The sequence below is a fragment of the Athene cunicularia genome (assembly GCF_003259725.1).
Source record: "Athene cunicularia isolate RWA chromosome 9 unlocalized genomic scaffold, athCun1 chr9_part1, whole genome shotgun sequence".
Lineage (NCBI taxonomy): Eukaryota > Metazoa > Chordata > Aves > Strigiformes > Strigidae > Athene > Athene cunicularia.
This window is the reverse complement of record NW_020799110.1, coordinates 17,828,561-17,852,423: the sequence shown is the minus strand read 5'-3', so window position 1 is coordinate 17,852,423 and position 23,863 is coordinate 17,828,561. Positions and strand designations below refer to the sequence as shown.

At 40.1% G+C, this 23,863-nt stretch overlaps 1 protein-coding gene across 1 annotated transcript in view; it reads right to left on the bottom strand.

Moving 5' to 3' along the window:
* The window catches only part of PID1 (phosphotyrosine interaction domain containing 1), an 86,820-nt gene that overhangs the window by 44,161 nt on the left and 18,796 nt on the right, over positions 1 to 23,863 (bottom strand). Inside the window, exon 2 of the mRNA XM_026855242.1 lies at positions 11,067 to 11,213. Within this exon, the coding sequence (XP_026711043.1) occupies positions 11,067 to 11,201 (135 nt within the window). The 5' untranslated portion in view covers positions 11,202 to 11,213. The remainder of the gene's footprint in view (positions 1 to 11,066; positions 11,214 to 23,863) is intronic.

Genomic DNA, 23,863 nt, shown 5'->3' with positions numbered 1-23,863 from the left:
TCTCAGAGAATCAGCCTTCCAAATTACCTCAAGCCTGAAGTCAACTATTCACGACAGATTACAACAGATCAGCAATAGATTACATGCATCAAGCCTCAAAATTGCCCAGAAGTACTGTCTAAAGATGGTTACTCTTATGAACTTTTAATTAACTATGAAAAAAAAATTGTTGAAACAACAACAAAATGTATTAGCCTCAGACACTGACATCCAAACCCCAGGAATGGAAAAAATTCTTTCCTATTCCAAGCTCATATATTTATACATTACACTGCATTGCAGACTATATTGCAATGATATGAGAACAGGATTATTCCTGGGACTACCAGAAACAGAGGTGGCACACACAGAACATTCTTTTCTCTGATGACATAAAATTTTTTTGATTGCAACATTAATCTGAATTCTGTCAGCCTGTGCATCTATGAACATGGCCAACGGTACCTCACCTACCGAAGAATGGTTCTGTAATCCAATTTCAGCTTCCTTTTTTGCCAATGTCATTTGCTTCAGTGGGAAGCTTTCAGCACACAGGATCAGCCCCAAAATAAGAACTGATGGTTTTGTGCACAGTACAGCTGTAAACAGAGATTATGAATTCCTGAGAAGGCTCATGTTGGCTCAAACTAGTGTGAGCAGTGGGTACCCAGTGCCAAATGCAAATTTTGCAGTATTCTAATGGAAATCAAAGAAACAATATCCATGGCTTCAGGGGAAGAGGCACACAGAATACCTCCACAGAATAAGCACACATGTCTTTGTTTCGAAAAAGCACGCCTATAGAATTCTGCCAACACCTCTCCCAGCACGTTTCACGATGCTGAGCAGGGAGGTGCCCGCTGCAATAATAGGAGGGAGCAACAGCCGCAGAACCAGAAGTTCTTTGATTTTGTTAAAGAATAACTTTGAGTGCTATGAAGAAAGGGTGCCTCCTCCTCCTGAGAGCCAGCTCACAGCAAGGGTCCGTATGCCCTAGGGGCCATGGGGAAGCACCGGCATCCCTGCGCTCTCCAGCAACACAAGTCACAGCTCCATCCTTACGCTTAAACAGCTGCACCAAGATGGAAACGTTTCACAAGGACATGCTAGAACAAAACAATCGACAGTCACTGCAGCATCTGCTCAGCATAACCACACAATAAATTTCAATCTCATTTTAATTTTTAGATGTCAAAAGCTATTAGGTCTTAGATATCTGAACCTTAATTATTATGGAAGTAATCAGCTCCTATGACCAGAAGGCTTTGCCTGAGCAATTGTGATGAGCACAGTATTTTCTACAGTGTAAAAAATAAATACCCTAACATATCTGTGGCTATCTAGGACCTTGCAGTTGCCACTGAGCTTCATACTGGTATCTTGGCTTTGTACAAGACTGCAAAAGACAAAACTTATTGGCCTGCACTATATGGCATTATATATTTGTGTAATTGGAGATTATCTCCTAAGGAGTTCTGGGAATTTAGAATTTAAAATTTAAATTTTCTTGCTGTAGAGATAGTTTTTAAATATTTAAATATGCTTTCAGAGAAAACGATTTTGGTATGCCATTTCCTACAAAGACAGCTATAATTAGACAACAGCTCCAAATACCCTAAAAACTGGGATTTCTAGAATTGACAAAAAAACCCACCTTTGGGTTTCAAGATACAGAAGCACACCGTGGAGTTTTATGCATCAAAGGAATTTCATTTATATATTACTTTTTAGTACCTTTTTTCAATGCATTACTACTTAATAGAAGTGTGCCTTTTAACTCTCATCATCTTTTTTAGTTTTCCCCTAGCATATTTTATCCACAGTACAATGTGCCCACACAGCTTTCCCCTGAGCTTCTGGTGAGCTGATCTGATCTCTGCAAACAGGGCTGCTGGCCGAGAATGGCAGCTGAACAGCAGGGGACAACAGAGATCATCTTGGTGGTGTTTGGGGATATTTCTGGGTAAGAAATACTACAAAAGTACAAATGATACATAGTAAAGAGTTACTGAGCATTCACCAGCACATAGTGACCGACCTCCTTGGTACTTCACAAGTTACCCAATTGCTTTTAGAAGCAAAGGTAAAATTCCACAAAGGCTGGTGCTGATGCTCAACCAAGTTACAGGGAACATTTTTAATTCCTATATATCTGCATTTTACACAGTGCTCTTTGAATGTCAATCACTATCTCTTCCATAACTAATTGAAATATAAATTGTTTAGTGACTCGTTTTACATTAAGAGGTTTGATTTAGATTACTTCTGCTGATAAATACCATTTGCTAACAAAATTAAGGGCTGATGACTTTCAATTCAAGCTTTTATTGAATCAAAGGCAACTAATAACATCAAAGCTGTGAAGCCAAAGGAAGTGCTTGATTCCAGCCAAAGAGATTTCTGTTTATGTTAAAAACTCATTTTCCCAGGCTCCATATCAAGCATCATCACCCGTTTTCTTCACTGGGACTCACTGCATCCACTGCTGAGACAGAACTACAGTGACAAGAAGAAATGTAAGGTACACAATGGCTGTGCAAGCAAAACAAAACATGCACCAAAGCACACTGTGCTAATGAATACTCTATTTCCTTGCGTTTTTCAAGGGTTTTTTGTGGTTTAGGGGATATTTTCTGAAGCCTACTGCCAAGGAAAATAGGCTTGAACACACATATATCTGAGCAAAGTCTAGCTTACCTGGTATGACATTTCTGCTCCTATTTCTTCATCCAAAACAGTGCTGGGAACAGGTCACCCCACAAAGTCAGGGATGCTGGACCTCACTCCCAGAAACAGCTGAGGAGACCCCCACCACACTAATTGTCAGGACTTGTGGTGGGGACCTCTCTGGGCATCATCTGCATGGTCCACAATAATTGTAAGCCTTCCCATGCAGCCCAAGGAGTAGAGGACACAGCTCTCTAGTCCCCCTGGGAATGTGCACACACAACTAATTTCATTGCAAACCTCTCTATGAAACCCCGCTCACTCCCTGATTTCCCTCACAATATGCCCAGCCTTGAGCTCCCACCCTCTTGAAGCAAATCCAAGGGGAACCAGAGGGAGAAAGCCCTGCACCCAGGGTAGTTCACACCCTGTGCTGGCCACCAACATGCTAGGTGGTTCCCAGAAATCCTGTCGCTGTCATCAGCGCTCTCCTCCCAAGGTGGCAGTCTTATTCTTTTTATGGAACTTTCAAAAATGCTTTGGAACACATATTCTCAATGAAATCCAAAGCAAACAGAAACAGGCAAAACTGTTTTCCTTTAATTAGTAGACATATATTCTGAGCAAAGTTACTCCACCGTATGTAGAATACAGTCGTATACTTTCTCCTGTAAAGGTAGTTCAAGCAGAAATATGAAGGTGACTGAAATACGTGACCATTTTTAGATGGCTTGTAAGAACTTCCTGATAACATGATGCCCTTTACTTGAACCATGGCTTGAAAAAATGTCACCGGTGCAAATGCTAAGAAAAAAAATGCCATCAACATATCTGACAGGACATAACTTCCACCGCTCTGAGAATACATTAGTCTTACAATGCCACTTTACCAGTAAGCAAATAAAATTATGCCAAAATACATCCAACACAGCAAAACTGAACACTACAGATCCTATTTAAAGCAGATTCAGTTTAAGATTAATTCAATTGCTTTAGCCAATTTATATTCTCTACCTAAGACTCCTAGACTTCAGAAAATAAAGCATTACAATACTTTAACAACATTCTCCGTTTGCATCTACCCTTTGTATTTCTATTAGCTCTTCCGCATTCATTTAAAGCATAAATCCTCACTGACATAAATGGGCTTTCCATGCATGTAATAAAAATAAAATAATAAAAAAAGAATCACATGCAAGAGATCCTCTCTGAATCTGAAAGCTGAGAGCAGCCAGGGCCAAATGCTATGCAGTGTGTGCTGCCTGAAGGCTGCTGCCATCCTGCTTAGCTACATCCCACCACACTCACAATGGAGCCTACAGCAAAGCTCTCATTAACTTTATAGCTGCAGAGCAGGACCTTACCATAGAGTCATGTTTTGAAAATGAAATGAGCACATGCAACTCTCCATTTTGAATATTAGAACAAGACTCAGCCAAATTCTCTAAAGTGGTCTGGGACACAGTCATGTGTAAGGCTTCTGCAGGCAGTTTACTCTTACCTAACTTCAGTATTCAGCATTTTCTTTTTTTCTTTTTTTTTTTTCTTTTTTTTTTCCTGATTTCTGTAACACTACATGAAGAAAAAGTAAATAAAATACTTCATCTTCACATAGCATGCTTGTTGGGGCATTAGTTTATTTGATGCACTTCATTTTTGGAAAACACATCATTAAAGCCTCTGTAACTCTTACCAATAAGCACTATATACTGAAGCTATTAAGATTTGCCCCATGCAAGAGTTCACATTCATCCTTCTGGTTTATTTGATGAGGGGAGAAAGAAACAGAAAAACAAGCTCTCAACTCACAGTACAAAATGTGTAATGCTTAAGCATAACTACAGAAGGCCTTTAATGAAACAAGAAGTAAAAAAGCTCTGTGTTTCACACTCATATTAAACATGATGGAAAACAGTAGGCTGGGAAGGATGATACAGTTTAGCTTGTCTCACTTGTTTAAGCTATTTCTTTGTTAAAGTTAATGACCATCCCAATATTACAGACTTAGAAAACAGTAATGAAGACTAGACAGCTAGCTGGACTTGTATTTACAGCTGGATAAACCTGCACTCAAAACAATCATTCCTGACCATGCTATAGCTGCAAAGAAAACATTTCTATTAAGCTTTATAAGAATAAAGTGGGGTGATCTTAAGAATATGTGCAGCTTCCAACCAGCTATGGTTTCAGTAGCTAAAACAGCAATAAATGTTCACGAGGCGCAGATTTTTTTAATTATCTGTAGAAATTTAAGTAAAACACTAGATTGGTCATTTACGTCATCTGAATTTTCCCATCTCAGAAAGTCTAAGGGCACATTTTCAATCCTTTTGAGCCAACAGGACAGTACAAATTGGAGAAAGAACCTTGGTCTCTGGGTACTGAAAAGAGAGACAATGTTCTCTTTGCATTAATTTTGATGGATTCAGTATCAAGACACACAGAAACAACCCATGTACAGTAACAGTGCAGCAGAGGGGAACCATCTGCCTACTCTTCAGATGTCTAGAGCAAAAATTCTGGGTTTGGGGAACAATGAAGGAGAAGAGGCATGAGGCTGGGGTTGCCACCATCAAAACCACACTGTGTGGGCTGCTGGGATGCATGAAGCTCAGAGAATGGTTCATCAATCTGACATTTTCTAAATGTTGAGGGGCCACCAGGCCCAGGAGGTGGGGAGCACGCTGCCCGCTGAAAGCTAAAGTAATAATTTATTGGGCCACTGCCATGGCTGAGCTAATTAGGATGGGATAGAAGTGGCAGAGGTTGCAAAGGACAAAAATGCTGGGCAAAACAACTTGGGAAGGTCTGAACTAGAGGGAAAAAAAAGCCCCAAACAACCAAAGAACAACAATTTAAATTTTTTAAGTGCAACGACCAATAAAAGCAGCAACGCAGCATCTTCTACAGAGGCATCTAGGGTAGAGTAGAAGTGGGGTATTTTGCAAGCATGTGGTAAGAGACAGTCCTGCTGCAAGGCCTTTGCAATCAAAATCAGCAAGGCAGAAAAACTAAAAACAGGCAGTAATATCTGAGCAGACATCATACCTAAATGACTCTCTTATACAAGGAATTAGAATCAGGCCTAGCAGGACAGTTTTAAGACAATGTTTTATTTATTTAATAAATATCCCAATGAGAAACATTTTATTTCTATGGATCATAATCGGATCATGATCAATATTACTCACTATTCGTCCTATAAACTTATTATGAGCTTTTCCCTTGCAGACTAAGTTCTAGTCTCTGCTATTATGGTGGAAATCCTGTTGCTCAAAGCGCACAAAGATTTACTAGTAGGGCCCACAGCTGATGGTATACATTGTCTCTAATGGTAAAAGTTACTTTTGAGAAAAGAAGAAAAATGGGAGAGACACACAAGGGCAAGTGAAAAACTTGTCAGCAGCCAGTAAGGCCAGGAGCAGCAACAAAGGGCAACAGGCTGCCCCAATGGCTCTGGGTGGAAGGGCACAGACCGGCACCTGGAGAGCAAGCTGCAGGAAGAGAGAGGCAGGCCCTTGGCACTGCCCAGCTCTCCCAGAAAACACCTCAGACCCAGTTAACAGGTTGACACAAATGTACCATCAGCAGGTGTGCCCCAGCGTTGCAGCAGTCAAGCTGGGTGCCTCACTGCTGACACTGCCAGGGAAGCCCATCTGTGGCAATGGCCCTTCCTGCTATACAGGCCCGGGATAAACCCCGCTGCAATCACCTCCCCGCAGCAAGCTTAGCACAGGAACCATTTTCTTTTTACCTCGCGAGTAAAGCAATTAAACTGTTCTGAAAGACCAAGCTCCATTTATTTATATCACTTCTTAGCTATTTTTAAAATCTCTCAATATGTAAAAGGCTTGATTTTAAAACACCAGTACCACTCTAATGCCATTTATACAAATTGCTAAACAAGACTTGTCAATCTTCAACTAAGATACACCATCAGAGAAATTTCAACATCATGCCTTCCACAAAGCCTGAATTAATGATTTTACCAATGCAATACAGTAAGACAGGCAAGCAATGAGTTTCATGCTTGCAAACACCATAACATTAATACATATTTTCCCATTTAGTAATGCAATTATTTGCACTGCTTATGTTCCTCTCATCTCAGCCTCCCAGACTGCTGAGAAAAACTTGTCCACTGGTGGGAACTGAAGGAATAAGATCACCTGATCCAGGTGGATATAACAAACCACGGATTATTCAGCACTTACTTCATTTTGAAGAGTCTTCCAATAGAAAGACTTAAAAAAAAAAACCCAACCCTCAACCCTAAACCTATGACACCACTTCAAAAATTACACACAGCATTTTTAACCTCTGTCCTTTTGCATTACTGCAGCAGTTCCTGGAAAAGCTACAGCAGAAGAGAGAGTCATTTAGGCAGTTCTCTTCATGCCACTACCATAGCTCAAAGAGACAGAAATCAAGAAATATTAGAATCAGTGTAAGCCAATTAGGACATAAAGTAAGAATAAAACACACTGAACTTAAACAAAATCTGTTAAAAGGCACAAAGAAAGAGTACGTTTCTGAATAAAGAGCCACTTATTTTCTGGAGATACTCTAGATCTTCAGTTTCCATCAGGTGGTACTTAGTGTTGTGATAAGAGAAAAGGAGGTTTCTAGCTGAAACACAAGAGTGCACAACATTTGACATGAAAGACCTACAAGCAGGATAGCCACAGTCTTATCAAAATCTTTGGGATCTGATCAAGGATGGACACAGTTTTATATACACACATCTAAATCACACTCATGACTGTACAGAGAAACATGCTCTTTTTAAATAAAAGCAAATTAAGAACCTGTGATTGCACATGTGGTCCAGGTAGGAAGAACAAGAGACATTCTCAGTCTTTTTTATTCTTCTCCAGCAATGGGTGGTGGTTTAGCTTAAGCTAAGACTTGCCATTTACAGGTATACAGTAATCCAGCTGGGTTTTTTCATTCTTCAGAGCAGCTACTGACCTTAACACTTGGTGCTCCAGTATTCACAAACACCCTCTGTGGCAGGGAAGAGGCAGGATGCACATGGGTGCTCAACTGTGGCTGCCAGAGATGACAACCCTCTGGGCATTGCACCCCACTGCCTTGCCCAGCAGTGTCAGTTGGAGGAGCATGAGAAGCTGTGGATACTCCAGGGCCAGAGATCTGCCTCTCACCTAATGTATACCATGGCTCAGATAAAAGCATATAACCCCCCAGGAAAAAAACGAAGTCCAAGTGCTTTATTGTACCCAGAAATCCTGCTCTGTTTTAGGCCATCTGCTAAGCAGGGCTGAAACAGTCCAACCCCGGGGTGCAGGGCTGTCACTTCCCATTTGCAAGCAGGACTGGTGGGGAAAGGAGGGGAAGCGGGGAAAGAAGGTGCCCTTTGGGATCTACACCCTCCAAGTCAACCTCGTGTCATGGAGCAACCAGCACCACAAGCTCCAAAACATGTGCACGTAAAGCTCTATGCTGCAAATCAAAGCAAATATTATCCATTTCCCCTGTTTGGTGAAATCATGCCCATGAGTCTAGAAGAGTAGGATCTGCAACAGCACAGCCAGCCTAAGCAGGCAAGTGCAGACGTGCACTAACAGGAGAAATTAGTTTAAAACCATCTGTTGTAATTAAAAAAATGTATTTTAGGAAACACAATGGCAACAAAGTTGCATCAGATCTGGAATTGTGCAGGAAAGAGAAGCTCTCTGAATTTGTTCAATTATTTAAACTTTACAGATTTTGTGGAGGTTCCCCCTAGAATACCTCATGGAAGACATTTCTCTGCTGTTCTTAAAACCATCCCATTCAATTACACAATGAGATTGGATCTCAGCAGAAAAGTTTCATTCTTTCAAGATTCAGCAGCTAACACCAAATGAAAGAGAAAAGAGAAGCCTGTCTTGTGATGAAAGGACAAGGAAAAGAGCAATCACACAAGAAAACCAATGTCTAGACCTCTGAACAGCAAAAGCAATTGCATGTGTCAAGTCCCCGTAACAAGATGGTGCCAGCTGAGGCTTATGTTAAAACTGTGCAATAAAATTAGATGTCTGGAGCCTCTGTCAGAAGAATGATGCTATCTTATTAATGGGATTACACAGAAAAATTGGAGGGATTTCAGTCAAGAGGAATAAAATGATTAAGGATCAAAAGAGTGTGACTCATGAAAGAAAGTAGAAACAGGATGCTGTGCTCTTGCCTGAAAAGCCCATGTCTGAGAACTGAAGATGCTCGGTGGTACCTGCAACACCACAGCATCTCCCCCCTTACACCTGGAATAACAGTGATAGATCAGACCCCACAGAGCAAAAACTCGTATTATAAAATACTGCCTTTGTGATGGCAACACTATTATCATATCACTCAGCAAGAAACTAATAATCAGAGGGGAAAGAGGAGAGGAAAGCTAATTACCTATAAACAGCCAGAGGATACAAGCCCCATAAGAGAAGAATACATTTAATCAGAAAAAAAGATAATGGAAAAAGAATGAAATTGTGACTAGAAAGCCTGGGTAAAATCAGAGCCTTTCAGTTAAGGACTGGAGAGGATTTCTTAGCCATAGGAGCAAGATAAATGTGGAATCATCTTCCCGAGGTAGGTACTGAAAATCAGAACTGCTGAATCATCTAAAGAGGGGCTGGCCACCACCCAAAACCACCATCATAAGACTCCAGCACTGGCAGGAGGTGACTAGCTACAGGGGGAAGGGGAGAAGGAGAAACAGTACAAGCAGAAAAAGGGGAGTGTTGTTGCAGCAGATGTTCCCTAGTTACCACTACTATGTTACATTGCAGGAAAAATAAATGAATAAATAAGAGAGATTTCTAAATATAGAATAAGATTCTCTTCACTGACAGGTTCAACATCTCTTTGCAATCCATCTTCTCCAGTTGAAGGACCATAGGTTAAGCAAAAATGTTCATTTAAATTCTACGCACATTCACAGAGATAAACATTTCAGAAAGCGTTATTATGTCTGAACTCTCTCTCACTAGGGGTGAAAGCTAGATACTTTGTGAACCATTTTTACGACAGCTAATATTCTCTAAAAATTCATTAGATGTCAACATAAAGGACAAAAGACATCACCATGAAAGAGCAGATGCTATGAGCTACTGTACAAAGCATATTAGGGTCACTTGCCCTGCATTCCCCTACGTCAGCACTGGGCAGCACTGCTTCAACATCCAGCAGCAGTCTATTTGACAGGCAAAAAGTCAAACAAAAATGACACTTCAAGAAGAAACTTTGCTGAGGAAGTGCCAGACCTGGAAGTGCCCAAGCAAAGCCCTTCATGGCATGCCCACAGCCCATGCCATTCATACAGTATGCCAAGAGAAGCAAAGGAACACACCAGGAAGTGTTCTTCCAACCCCATCTCACTTACATCAGGTCCTCCAACAAAGAAAAGTGTGTGCACACACACGTCTGTATACACACTGGCAGTGGAAGGGATTAGGGCATTTAACTGCACTTGGGACCTTATCCAGTAAATGTAGAATCAGGCAATGGCTCTTCTAGAGCTGACCCTTTATGGAGCAGTGGAGGCCAAAGCCTAGTTCTCTCCATTTTCATCAAGACACTCGAGGGCAGGTGGATATTCCCTACAACTGACAGCTGGGCTGGGTGAAGAGGACTTGGCTGCCAAGCCCCGACTGGCAGCACAGGTCAAACTCAGTCCAAGCACCAAGGTACCCAGCTCAGTCTGCAAGACTGCCCATGGCTCTGCTAGGCTAGGTGCGCTCTGCAAACAAGGAAAACTGTTCCAATAGAAGATGAAAACAGAGCAGATTTGTTTGCTATTTTTATATGGTTTCTTACCACAGAAGAACACACTTGAAGATCTTATGACATTAAACTTCTTTAAAGAAGAGCAGCTTTTTCAGAAGCTGTGCTTTGATGTAATGGGGCAATTTCATCTTGTTGCTTAACCAAATCAAGATCCAAGACTCCTCCCAGCCCCCTTTGTTTGGTCTCTTTTAAAACACAAAAACAAAACAGCAAACTAACCTGGAGTTTTAAGCTGCAACACTATTTCAGTAGGTATATACCTCTGTTAGTACAGACTGCTAAATGAAATTACACAGCATTTGGCCCTTCATCTCCCATCTCAGCACTAGCAGTTGCAGAAACAGTGGCAGCATTTACAATGAGTGATGTTCATTGCAGGCTATTAGAAATTCTCCATAATGTGCATCATGCCACACTACCCAAAACCTTTTTTTTTCTCTGAAGCCCAAAATTTCTGGTCAGAAATACCCAATGACATTTTTCATTTAGAAACTTTATAGTAATAGAAGCAGTTAATGTGGTTTCCAGAACAACAACCATGACCATGTTGGTTACTTTGGGCTCTTTAGAGTCCTCACACATACATGGGACACCTCCACAGCAGTCTTGTTCCTTAAGTTTATACTCTGAAGTACCTTGCATCCAGTGTGAGTCCGAGTCTTCATGAGGGGAGTTGTGGTGCACAGCTCAATGGCTTCTGGTTCGTGAAAGATCACTGTTGGGAGAGGCTCTTTCCGAAGAGTTAAGACATTCAACTTAGTCTTTAACATGGTCTGAAAGTGCTAAACAGAGAAAGAAGAACAATTATCTCCAGTTCTAGTGCAGAAAAATGAGAATTAATAGTTGGATGTGTCTGCATGTTTCACTTGCTGTTCAGTTTCCATGGGGAGAGTTAACAAGCTTTACAACTTAAGACAATGAACATTCATTATTACTATTAAAAATGTGAAGATTGCTTTTAATTTAAAAGATATACACACACAACATAGAAGGATTCACTAAAACCCATGTATGTCCCAAAAAGGGTCTAAAATCAACCTCTGATCACTCCGAGGCTACAAAAACTGTTCACAGACCCAGTTCCTCTACTAATGACCATATGAAGGGAAGACAGGGGATCAAAGACCATTCAAAGAACTGTGGATTCATCCATTCTTGTTTTCTTTCCTCTGTACTTAAATCTCATCCCACTGACCTGTGTAGATACTACTGTTTCCACAGAGCTGAATGCCTCAGCATGTGAATTTTAAATTCTCTTCTTCTGTAAGCAATAGTTCCTCTAGTCTCCAATGTAAATGCCACTACGTACTAAGGAATATAGATGTCATTCAAAACTTGTCAATTGCTATGACAAGAAATAACTCCTGAGGCTTGGGTGAAGAACTATCCAAGCAGACAGTAATATTGAATGAAAAGTTTCTCAGCAATTGCTTAGAGTGAAGAAAGCCAATCCTTGAAATTTTTCCAAATCAATTTTGTGGAATCAGGGAGTCAGAGAAATTTTTCAATATTAGATGTTTCTCTGAACTGAGTTCATTTGAGAAACCGAATATTTTGGCTTGCTACTACATATCTAAGGGGGAATATACAGGTATGAAGCAAATCAATGTAGTATTCCCAGATACTGCAGCATTGTCTGAAGACATACGTGTTTATTAAAGCTTCATAACGACTCTTATAAATCAGCAGTTATTAGACATATGTGCAATTACTCCAGATTACTTACATCAAAACCAAAACTATTTTGTTTTAACTTTTGATAGGAGATTCTTAACTTGCAATCACCCCTTTCCTCAGTCTCATCTCCACCTCTGCAAGGCAGACAAACATTACAGGGTCTGGCTGGCAGAAAGAGATGCTAAGTGATTTCCCAGACCTGTATAAGAAGCCTATCAGAGCTAGAAAATCAGCTCAGGTCCTTGCTTTTCAGTCCTGTGCTCTAAGTGAGGAGAGTGCCTGTTAAACATTTTATTCATACACAGGGAATGAATCAACTATTTAGATACTATGCTGTTTTCATATGGATTTTTGTGGATTCAAGTATTCTATTGAAAATGCATGAGAATTTCTTGGAAATAAATTTCCTAATTAATTCATAAATACTTTATCATTGGCTAACTGAAAGCCTGTTAATACAGTTCTAAAACAGTTTAGTCCTTAGCTTATCAATGTTTAGATCTAATAATTGTTATGATACTGGATCTGCAGCACCTTAAATACTTTCATAAGCATATTCGAGGCCTAAACGCTACCAGTTTGTGAAAACAGTACTTGCTTTCCTATCTCACGTGTGAAGTTGCAGCCTATTACAGCAATACTTTAGGGCCTCCGTGCTGTTTGTTCAAGCATTCAAGTTTCCATCCCAGTGAAGAAACCTTCTCATATTATTTTTCATCTGGCTGACATTACATGTTATCCCATTTACTCTCCCAAACACAGCTCCAGCAAAAGAGTACTCCATTTAAGATAATTATACATTAAAGAATATTCTTTGACACGTTTCTGAAGATAACAGAGCAATTTTCCAGCTAGCATTACTAAGCTTACTGAGAAAACCTACTTCATTTTACCTTTCAGTTGCAATTAAGAGCCTTCTGTTTGGAGTTTACTAGGCTTCTCTGGTTAAATTGTTAGCAAAATCTAAACAACAGATAACCAGCAATGACAAGTGTAAAGCAAACTCAATGTCTGAGATCCTGAGTTTGAAGGAGCACCACTGATTACCAACTGCAGCGCTGGGCTTGCTAGTCCCATTAACTAACTGCTGTCTACAACTGTAGTTCTATTAGCTTGACTTGCTTTTACATATAAGCTCTAAGTCTGCAAACTTTCTGCACAGGTGGTATTTCTGCATGCAGAAGGGAGAGGGAGCTGGAGACCTGCTGTGCGCAGGTGACAATGATTCCCGGCCCCTTTTCAAGCATGAGGAAATGCTGTCTCCAAGGTCATCCGCTGCCTTTGTGCGTGCAGGGGATGGGAGAGGAAGGCAGCGGTGGAAAACTTACCTATATGTATTTATAACCTGAAGTTTTACTATTTAGCTAGTGGGGCAAATTTGGATCAAACCAGAGATAATGGTTGTGAAATATCAGGTTGAAGATCCTATCCTATCCTAGCATTTAGCTTCTCCCTCATCATGTGGTGAAAGAGCTCTGTTTCCACAGATGATCTGTTTACAGAGGTTCTCAAATAAAGAATGGTTCTTCCACTAGATACTCCATAGACGAAAAGAATGCATTTAGCCCCTCCGAGTACTGAGCGTGGACCTCCAAAATGGTTTTCTCCTCTGTCAGCATCTCTATCAACTTTACTGACAGCACAATTTGACCAAAATGAAGAAAATTATGACAATGATCTACTTTTTTTCATGTTGTAACAACCACGTATACAGCTTAAACAAGGAAAAGACTAGACTCTGCCTTACAAAGGCAATTCAATACTTGCATGAGCAGCAAGTTGGAGCAGTTGGGTGCCAAAAACACTAGAGCACAATTGGCAGCAAACAGATAATTAGTTGCCAGAGAAGTGCAGGACGAATTGTGGGCGGACACAGTAATAGCCTTTTGCTTCAGACTGCATGGCTAGCGTAGACTCTGCACACAGGTCATATGATGGCTGCCATAAGAAAATCTGCCAGGAGACATCACGCAGTGAGCCCCCAAATAAGCAAGTCATTTAAACACACGCCTAACTTTCACTATGTGAGCAGTCCCAGTAAAGCACACGTGGGTAGTCAATGGGATTATTCATGTGCTTTAAGCCAAGAACAGGATAAAGTGCTTCACTGAACCTATTTCTTAGCTTCCACTCCAAACTGGCATCTCCTGCGGAAACTGTTGGCAAATGCTGACCTATAACAGTAGCCAATGTATTTTTTGAGAAGAGGCATTAGTTCTCCACTGCTGTGAACCCAGAATATTTCTTTAAAGTGCTTTAAGTTCACAAAGTTCTTGAAAAGCATGACTTTGGCAATTCAGTGAATAAAGGTTCAGGGAACATTATGCCATTCATATTCCAAGTGCCAGAACCACTAGGTTCATTTCTTACACTGAAAATCATCAAAAGAAGATATTCTTAACTGTCATGACTACAACTACTGCTCAAAACTGCACATCATTCATCCTTTATCCATTTAGATGGTGATACCAATACAGACTTTACGTTTGAAGAAATGCAAGGAGCAACATAACAGTAAGGAATTGGCAGCAAGTTTTAAAATTCCTTGAGCAAACAAAATACCTTAAGTGCCAAAGAAAGAATGAAGTTGTAATTAGCATTGTATTTCCCTATTTGCTGAATCTGAAATGATTCAGAGTAAAATTTAAGTAACCCTGCCTCTAAAAACATTGGAAAATTATCTTAATACAAAACCATAGTTTTGCTTATTCAAGGATTCAAGTTCCATCATTTTCTTTTGCTTAGTTTACAGGTCTTAATGGCATCCTTTCCCCTATAGAAGAAAATTGAAGGGTGTATAACTGGTAGTCCAAATCCACAGCAGGCCAAGACTGTCACTACAGAGGTACAATGTATATGTGCCTCCTTGGTGACCTTCAAAGTGCTCTCTATTTCAGTGAAAACCATGTCATCACTAACCCTCTTAGCTACAGGTTAATTGAACACAAAAATGCAGAACTTCTAAATTGCTTTCAACATAAATTTTGTTATCAGCTCAACACTCACATGTTACCTCTAGATTAACTATTTCATAACATTAAATTTGCAAATTTTAGAGGCTATGTATTTAGTCCAAGCATGATTTCTGTTGCTGTTAAAACTAAAAATTAGCGGCATTTGGGTTTTGGTTTAGTTTGTCAGCAAACAGCTTGGGCCAAATGTCTTGGAGAAAACAACTGTAACTCTATACAATTTAACATGCCTTGGAGGAGAAAAGTATGCACTGATAATTTCTAATAGTAATGCTTAACACTTCTGCACAGCTATTCATCTTCAAGTCTTAACTAAACAGCCACTGCTGTTCACAATCTTAAACACTCAGCAGCCAAGCCTGGGCTAGTGGATCTTTTCATTTTCATGATGGAAATAAAGATTCAAATTCAATAAATTTAAGAAAGGGTTAGACATGAATATAAAACTAAATGTTAAGAAAGAGAGGACTGTAACTCATTGAAATCTGTAATTCTCAACAGGGAATGAGAAAATGAACACAGTTTACAGGTTAACTGGGTTGCAACAAGGTGAACGTAAAAAAGTCTTCATCACCTTAGCCCTCAGCTCTCTCTTAATGTCAGTATTACAACCAACACATGACTGCATAAACTGGCATCACATTTCCAGATGACCTGTATTAGGCTAAATTTTGCCAGAGACACACACTGAGAGCAAACCCCAAAATGATAAGATATTAACTTGTGGAAGAGTTATTCTACAAGTTCACAGCCTCCAAAAAAGGGGTTTGCTAGGATGACAAGCAATCCTCTGGGCAAATAATCCTTCTACAGCACCTACAAAGGAATTCCCAGATGAAATCTATGTTAGAGCATCAGCAAAAGATCAGTCCCCAACAAATTCAATAACCACCTCTCTAATTTACTACTTCAGTGTTGGGATTCAAGAGGACTTTCTATGAGAGAATGGACATGTGAGCAATCCTACGGGAGAACAAGACTGATAAGAGCCTCAGCCTGAGCAAGAATGCAATAAGGATGTGACCCTGAATGAGGGGGGAGAAACTCGACAAGACAAACAACCCCCGGAAGGGGTTGGGACAGACGAGGAAGTTACACAAGGCAGGTGCCTGGCAAGGCTGATGGGGCACTTTTTATCCAAATCATAAGAAGGTTTAAAGTGCAGGCCAAGTTAACTGTCCAATCTTGAGGACTTGTACTGCATGTTACATGTGCGGGAGAACATTATAAAAGGGCTTTCTTAGTTGTAATAAACGGGCATTGCCTGATCACATTGGTCGTGTGTGTGCTCGGCTCTCCCACACTTCAGTGCAAGTACTTCCTCTACCTTTGAGATCCACTTAGTTCTGGAATGAAACCAAAACTTTTCAACAGCATCCCACAGCAAGACACAGCAATTCTGGAAAGGAAAGACACAACCAAGTGCAATGAACTGCAAGAGAAAGTCCAAATATCCATTATCACCAATCCCCAGTGGAATTTGACTATGAATTTATCTAGTCTGTAGATACAAGACTCTGCTCTTACTCATGGTCAGAGATGACAGCAACAGTAGTCCTTTAGCAGTATGGTTACACCATCACTGACACGAGCACAGCTGTGACCTGAGGATCACCCCACTCCAAGTCTCTAGCTTTTCATCAAAAGAGGAATTCTGATAGATATGAAAACTGATCCATTTCAAGACTTTGTTTTGTTTAAAGCAAATGCTATCCAGTACAGATACATGTCACATCTGATCCATTTCTTGTTAAGCAAATATTGCTAATACAGTTTAAATACTTTGCCTCCCCCATATTAAACTTTACTGTGCCGTATTTATTTATCCTTTACTAGCAGTTCATATAAACATTGTACTGAACACTACAATAAAACCCTCTACAGAGGGGATGGAAGCACTTATCAAAATCAGAAATGATCCCATCAGCAGCCTGCTTTGTAACACTAAACCAACTGGCACGCACAAATCCAAGATCATGTCATGACTCTTTATACTCAAGCAGATCCATCCCAAGTAATCTTCTTGAAACCAATCAAACTCCAGAAATCTGGTTATTAAAAATGTATCTCATCCAGCATGTCAAGAGCTCTATTTTGCCAGCCTATCAAACCAAATCCATTCAATCTCTTTCAGGTAACAGATGCTATTTAGGTGAAAAAGCAGATAATTATGTCTGAATTTACATCTCTCGACCGCTAAGAAATGGCAACAGGCACAAGAGTTAGGACAGATGTGCCTGCAGGCACCTTGTGACACATTCTGGATGTAGCCTGCCCATGGCACAGCCTGGCACATCTCAGTGTGCTGAGGGCATGGCACCCACAAGGATATTGGGAAAAAGCATCTGGAAAATGCCATGATTTAAAAAAAACAAAACAAAACAAAACAAAACAAACACCCCAAAACCAAAAAAACGCTACAAAAACACACACACACAAAAAAAACAGAAAAACCTTTTGCCAGCCATGCACGTGGCCAATGCCACCCTGCATGCTTGCACATGAACCAGTGCCTGTCACCATCTCCCCCCTCACATCCCCCTGCTCCTACCACTCCCACACCAGAGCGCACAGAAGAGAGACAGGGGCAGCAGGGAGTATTTTGGCACAGAAAAGAGTAATATTCATTTGCCAGGGTAAGCTCAAATCTGTATGACGGACACCGAGCAGAAGATGGCATCAAAGCAAGCAAGGCATGAGACTGGGTAAAGGAAAGTACCAGGAGAGGCAGCACCCAGCGTGCTGCAAGCAATGCTGCTTGCTGCCAGGCACAGAGACCCTCTCTTGGACAACTTCTGCCATTAGTGAACGTAACAAGGGAGTCAAGGATAAAGCTCTGATGGAAAAACCTATAATACACAGAAAAAAAATGGATAAATGAAGGGAAGGAGACACAGAAAAGCAGAATGAGGATACAGGGAACCTTTTTAGGACAAGCCCAGCTGCAGTGCATGGTACAGAGGAAACTGAAATCAGCAGTGTCAAAAAGCCTTTCAGCAAAGATGCTACTGGATCTTTGCATGAAAGCACTGAGAGTTATTCCATCTTATTCTAATACCAGTTTATTAGGGAATATTCTTCTTCCTGCAGTGGTAAGACATATCTCTTAAAAATACACAACTATCACGATTTCATAAATAAAACTTCCACTCCCAAACAATTACCCTGATGACACAGCTGCCTGTGTAACGATGCTCACATTGCCTTGTTTTCTTACAAGTTTAAAGAATTTCTATTTCCTCACAATTTAATTCATGTGAAACGTTTTGTTCTCAGACCCTGTGTACTTTGAGTTTGCTCTGGCTGGATGCCTCCATTCTGCTGCCAAGCTTATGCGATTCCAATCAGCAGGACCGCTGCCCAAACAAAACACAATCCCAGATACAAACACCCTCCAAACTGCAGGGAACTTCAGAGCCAGATGAGAATTTCATGACTGATCCTCTAACATCTCTCTACATTCAGCCAAACTAAACTCCCCAACCTAAGCAAATCTAAATATACAGGATATTCAGAGACTAAGTTCACAGTTTAGCCATAATTGCTCAAAACCTGAAGTCTCACTATAGAGATCCACATCAGAGTAGGAAGGAGTCAATATTTCAGGACACTCATAATCACGAAAATGAAATAAGACCTCCCTAAAATGTCAGTGAAGGAAGTAAAAAAAGTCATAGTAGTACAATTAAAAGTTCTTTAATCAATCTCTACATTGCAGTACCTAAATTCCCAGCCCATTATTTCAGCAGAAATCAGGGATGTGGATGGAAGATGAAAATCTAAATACATCTGTTTGAATTTGGGCTTTCACAATTATTTACTGATGACTGTTAAACATATTTTGAAACGAGTTGTAGTTTCCAATGCCTGGTATTCATGGTGTATATTTTATACCAGAACAACATTTTTTTAGCATCAATAAAAATAAAGCATAATCACTTTCACCAATGTATCAACTGAGCTGCTCATAAATAACTGCTTCCCAAACTTTTGGGTCCAGAAATCACCCTTAACTCTCAAATTTTAATAACTTTGTAATGACTGAACTAGCTCTTATATAACACAAACCCCATAAACAGATAGCTGTGTCATGATATGTTATTAAGTGAAATCATTGTAAATAACATTTACACTTGCAGTAACAACTCTGCCTTTTTCTTCCATCCCATTCCTGATAAAGTTGGTCTTCAAACTAAATTCTTAAGTCCAGCAAACAAAGCCAGCTTGGGAAGCACAGCATCACACGGCACTGAAGGTAGGCAAAGTCATCCCTGTTATCTGCTGCTCATCTTCTATCGCCAGAGCAGCACTTCCCCAAAAGCACCATGTCTGTGTGCAAGCCTGGAATTTTAAACCAGATCACAATGTCAGAAATACCAGGATATCAGAATTTCTCTGTGCAAGCAGAGGTTATTTATCAGCCCCAGCATTTTTCAGGGCAAATGGCAGTCAAAATACTAGCCCAGGACAAGACAAATGGTTTAGAAAAAAAAAAAAAAAAAAAAGAGGGAAAAGAGGAAAGAGTAGAAATAAATTAAGAAATGGAAGCTGACAAGAAGAGAAGAACAAAATGGGACATGCAGCAGCATAGATATGTCAAGTTCATTCACTCTGATTTTGAGCTGACCCCTCAGTTGCTTTCCAACATATTTTTCCCCTAACATGAGTTTCCAGTAGATGTATTATTTGGTATAGTTGGCCCAATATTAAAACAATGGAATCCTGCAGCATAAAGGCGGCTGTTGCTTTTTCAATTTGCTCTTGGAGTCTTTCCAATAATTTCTGTGTCAGAGGATGCTTTAAAAAGTTCTTTCTCCTCACACTGTGCCTGGCAGAGCAAGCCCATCTCATACAATACCTGCCAGACAGCCACTGCATTCCCCAGTACAGCCCTTTCAAAACAAGCTTTTCACTCTCACTCTTCTCCTTCATTTTTTTGCAATAAATCAATAACTTGTTAAGTAGTTATGCAGTACAGTGACCCCTCTTTTGCCTTTCTAAGACTTGTTCTCTGAAATAGGGATGTGGACTGGATGACATAGGCACCTGCTACAAACAGGGAATTTGCCCTGATTATTTGCTACAGGTAACATTGCGCTTAATACTATGGAGAAACAAAGGGCATAAATACTTGCCAAAAAAGCGTATGTATTGCTTAAATATAAACCAAATGAACTTTGGATCTAATGAATCTAATGTATTTACAGCTACAAGATAATGAGAATCCACTCCCTCCTCTGAAGCTGTCCATTTTATCACTGATTCCTTTCACACTAACTTACAGCACTGCTTCTTCCAGGTCTGGATCACCCTCAGGATTTAAGCCTGGCATTCCTGAGGGTCTCTGAGAGGGGGTCCCCCTACTTCCCATGGACACAAGCCATCTCCAAGTGAATAGACCTGCTTCTTCAGCAAGTCAGCCTTTTTGGAAAGCCTCCCCAAGGGTGCATCCCCCCCAAATCTTGCAGATGGCAAAGAAAGAAGCCTGGTGGCTTTAGACTTCCCTCTCTCCACACATCCCCGTGAGCACTGTCAGTATGTGCTCCAGAGGGGAGCCATGTCTCGCCAGCACTGCTGTCCCATCCCATGCACCTTCCCAAGGAGACTTCCCCAGCCCTAACTACACTCACAGGCATTTCACCTGCAATATTACTCCTTTCCTGACTCTTAGCCCCAGGGGAACTTCTCACAGTAGGACATCCCACTTCTTAAAGCTGTGAATAAAAGTAACACCCCCGAGAGCCCACATCAGGAACAAGGGAGTCTACAGAAAGTGATCAAATATACCCTTCCACAATGTGTCTCATTAATTCAACAAAGCTTTAGAGTTGGATAACTGACAGGATTCCCACCAAGAAACCTTTACAAAAGAAAATCAAACCAACTCATTTACATTCTTGTTTTTTACTGGTTAAACTGAGCCAAAAAAGCCAGATGCAAAACGACTCTGCTTTTTCCAGTGCTGAATGAGTCAAGTGAAGTGGCTGAGGATGGCGCTCCCCTTTGCTGGGGCTAACCTACATATCCATATTCTCTCATATCCACACCCTTCAGATATAGAAGTTAAATCTGCATGGTGTTTTCTAGGTTTTTCAAAAGCAATTAATCTTTTCTGTTGTTTTCATTTTTCTGATTTTCAAAGAACAAGTCCTTAGCCCTTGATGAGAAGGGAGATGAAGCTTCCAAGTTCTCACAATTTAAGTGCCCAAACCCAGGGATGCTCAGAAACTTCAGCTTCTCTGTAAAACCTCAGTTTCTTCTTCTTTACTTGTCAGCAAAGTTCAGATAATTTTGCAGAAGCTTAACTAATCCCTCAGCTGAGTATTAAGTTTCAAAAAGTGATTTATTATACACATCTATACATATCTACAGTTCTTAGAACAAAGGCAGGAAAAAAAAAAAACAAACAAAAACCCACACCAAAAAAAGCAAATCCCTCCAGAAAAGAAATAAAATATGCACCATGAGATTCAACCAGATGCCCTTATCCCCCCAAGGCATGATTAATGTACTATCTGCCAGTACATATGGGACCAATTAAAAAGAGCTAACTCCTCACACAAGCGCTGCAGCGTCACTCTGGAGGAATCCACAATTGATTAAACAAACTCAAGTAATTCCATTCTGGAAACACGTGCTCATTCATAACCAAATCCCAGTCTTTAGGAATCCCATATGCCATGAAAAACAAATCCCTGCTTCCACTAAAATATGTGGCAAAACAAATCTCAAGTTCAACAGGAACAGAATTACCCTCATCTTTACTGCTGCTTTACATGTGCTACTACACGCACCTACAGGAAGAATATAACTACTTTTTAGAGTAGTAACTGAATTGCTATTTCAGTCTCATAATTCAACACTGCCAATGAAATGAAGAGCATCGAATGGTGGAAATATTAAATTGTTTAACTAAGGAAAATAGAAGAGCTCAAAACTACCCAAATGCTCCTTTCTAGCAAGACCAGCAGAACTGGAAGACTTCAGGCTGTACAAGGATTATCATTCAACCTCTCTAGATGTGAAAGCTACTTCCTCTTTTTCAGTTATGATACTCTCACTTTTGTCCAAACTGCTCCCAACTTTGATCATCACAGCAATGACTTGCAAGTTTTCCACACAGAAAACAGCTGCAGAATAAACAGTCTCCCAGAGCAACAAAGAGGAACATCATTATTCTCAGTACAGACTCAACTTTCTTCCCCCCTCCACTGATTGCTGACCACCATCCATTCTCAGACACTTTACAATTTAAATAATTTTGTGATGAAAAAAGCCAATCAATTTTGAATCTGCATGTTTAGGCTCAACTTGGAAAAATGAAGTTGCAGAACAGGAATGTAAATGGGAGGGACTTTTTAAAATTATTATTATTAAATGTTTCTTGGTGCAAACCATGTCAATTATTGCAAACAATATTTTAACATGTTTCAGGCTTAGAGGAAATTAAATAATACAGAACATCAACATCCACGGAAAAGGGCTTGGGGTGTTAAAGCCCTGAGTTTCTCTAGATGGAGATCTAATATATATTCCTGTAATACAACACAATGGAAGTATGCTGAATACCCATGACATTTATGGTCTCTGGTGTACCTGTATAGAGCAGCTACTTAAACAGATGTGAAAGAACCCACAAAATTAAAATAAATTAAAACAAATTAACTGCCTGCCCAGCATTTCCCCACTGACTCCTTCCTTTGCCCCGTTCAATTTAACTTAGAAGCACCACTGATGTAGTTATTCCACATCCCTCAAAGCACATTAGAGCTGCAATTCTACAGGAGATGTTAACAAGGTGGCTTTTATCAAACTTGATGCATCTGAAACCAAAATTACTTACCCTGAAAGAGAAGGGAGCGAAAGAATTTGGGGGCCTCTGATAAAATATTAAAGTACCGAATCTTGTGAATACCAATTAGTCATTCCTCCAAGGAAAACAACATTTAAAGACAAATATTTCTTTTAATCAAAAAAAGCATGTATTTGGCTGAAAAAAACCCACACAACCATGATGCAAAATGTTTGAGCAGCTTTACAAATTCAGTCCTCTATAATTATACTAAGACTGCTAAAAATTCCACTTCCACAATGACCACAAATAAATAATTGTCAAAATAAATCCAGTAGATTACCATGCAAAAACATGTCTTCTACATCTTAATCTTGTGATAATGCTTTTTATAGCATGTCTCTCTGCCCAGATTTGCAGCTCCTGTTATTTGCATTCTGACTAAGCACAAGGGCTATCAATCTTATAATTTGGATTTTTTTCTACTTGAAATTCTTCATGCTGCAGCCCTACTGATGGCTTCTCAACTGTGCTTATCTAAGCTGTCTGCATGCATATAATCTCCATACAGTTCTTTCAAAAAATCTCTAAACCAAACTAAGTGATGGCAGTGACAATTTGGGCAAAAGAAAGAGAGAAAACAAAAGAGCCCAATTCTGAACATTTACTGATATGACAGTAACCAGGTAGACTGCAAATATGAGGCAGATAGATGCATGCATACAGGGATTTAATATGAATCTCCAGTGCCACTTCTGTATGGGTCAGCCCCAGTTCTGCAATGGAAGAAGAATCCACAGAAGACTTTTCGAGGGAGTCTGTCAAGTTTCCTGGCCTCTTCCACAAATACTTCTAGGAAATGTAACTGTCTAGCTAATAGTGGGTTTTGTAGCTTCTTACCTTTGGAAAGTAAGGATAATTTAGAAAGCAATTAAACACCAACCCATGAGCCAGGATCATCAAGGTCAACTACTCTTACAGAGCACCATTA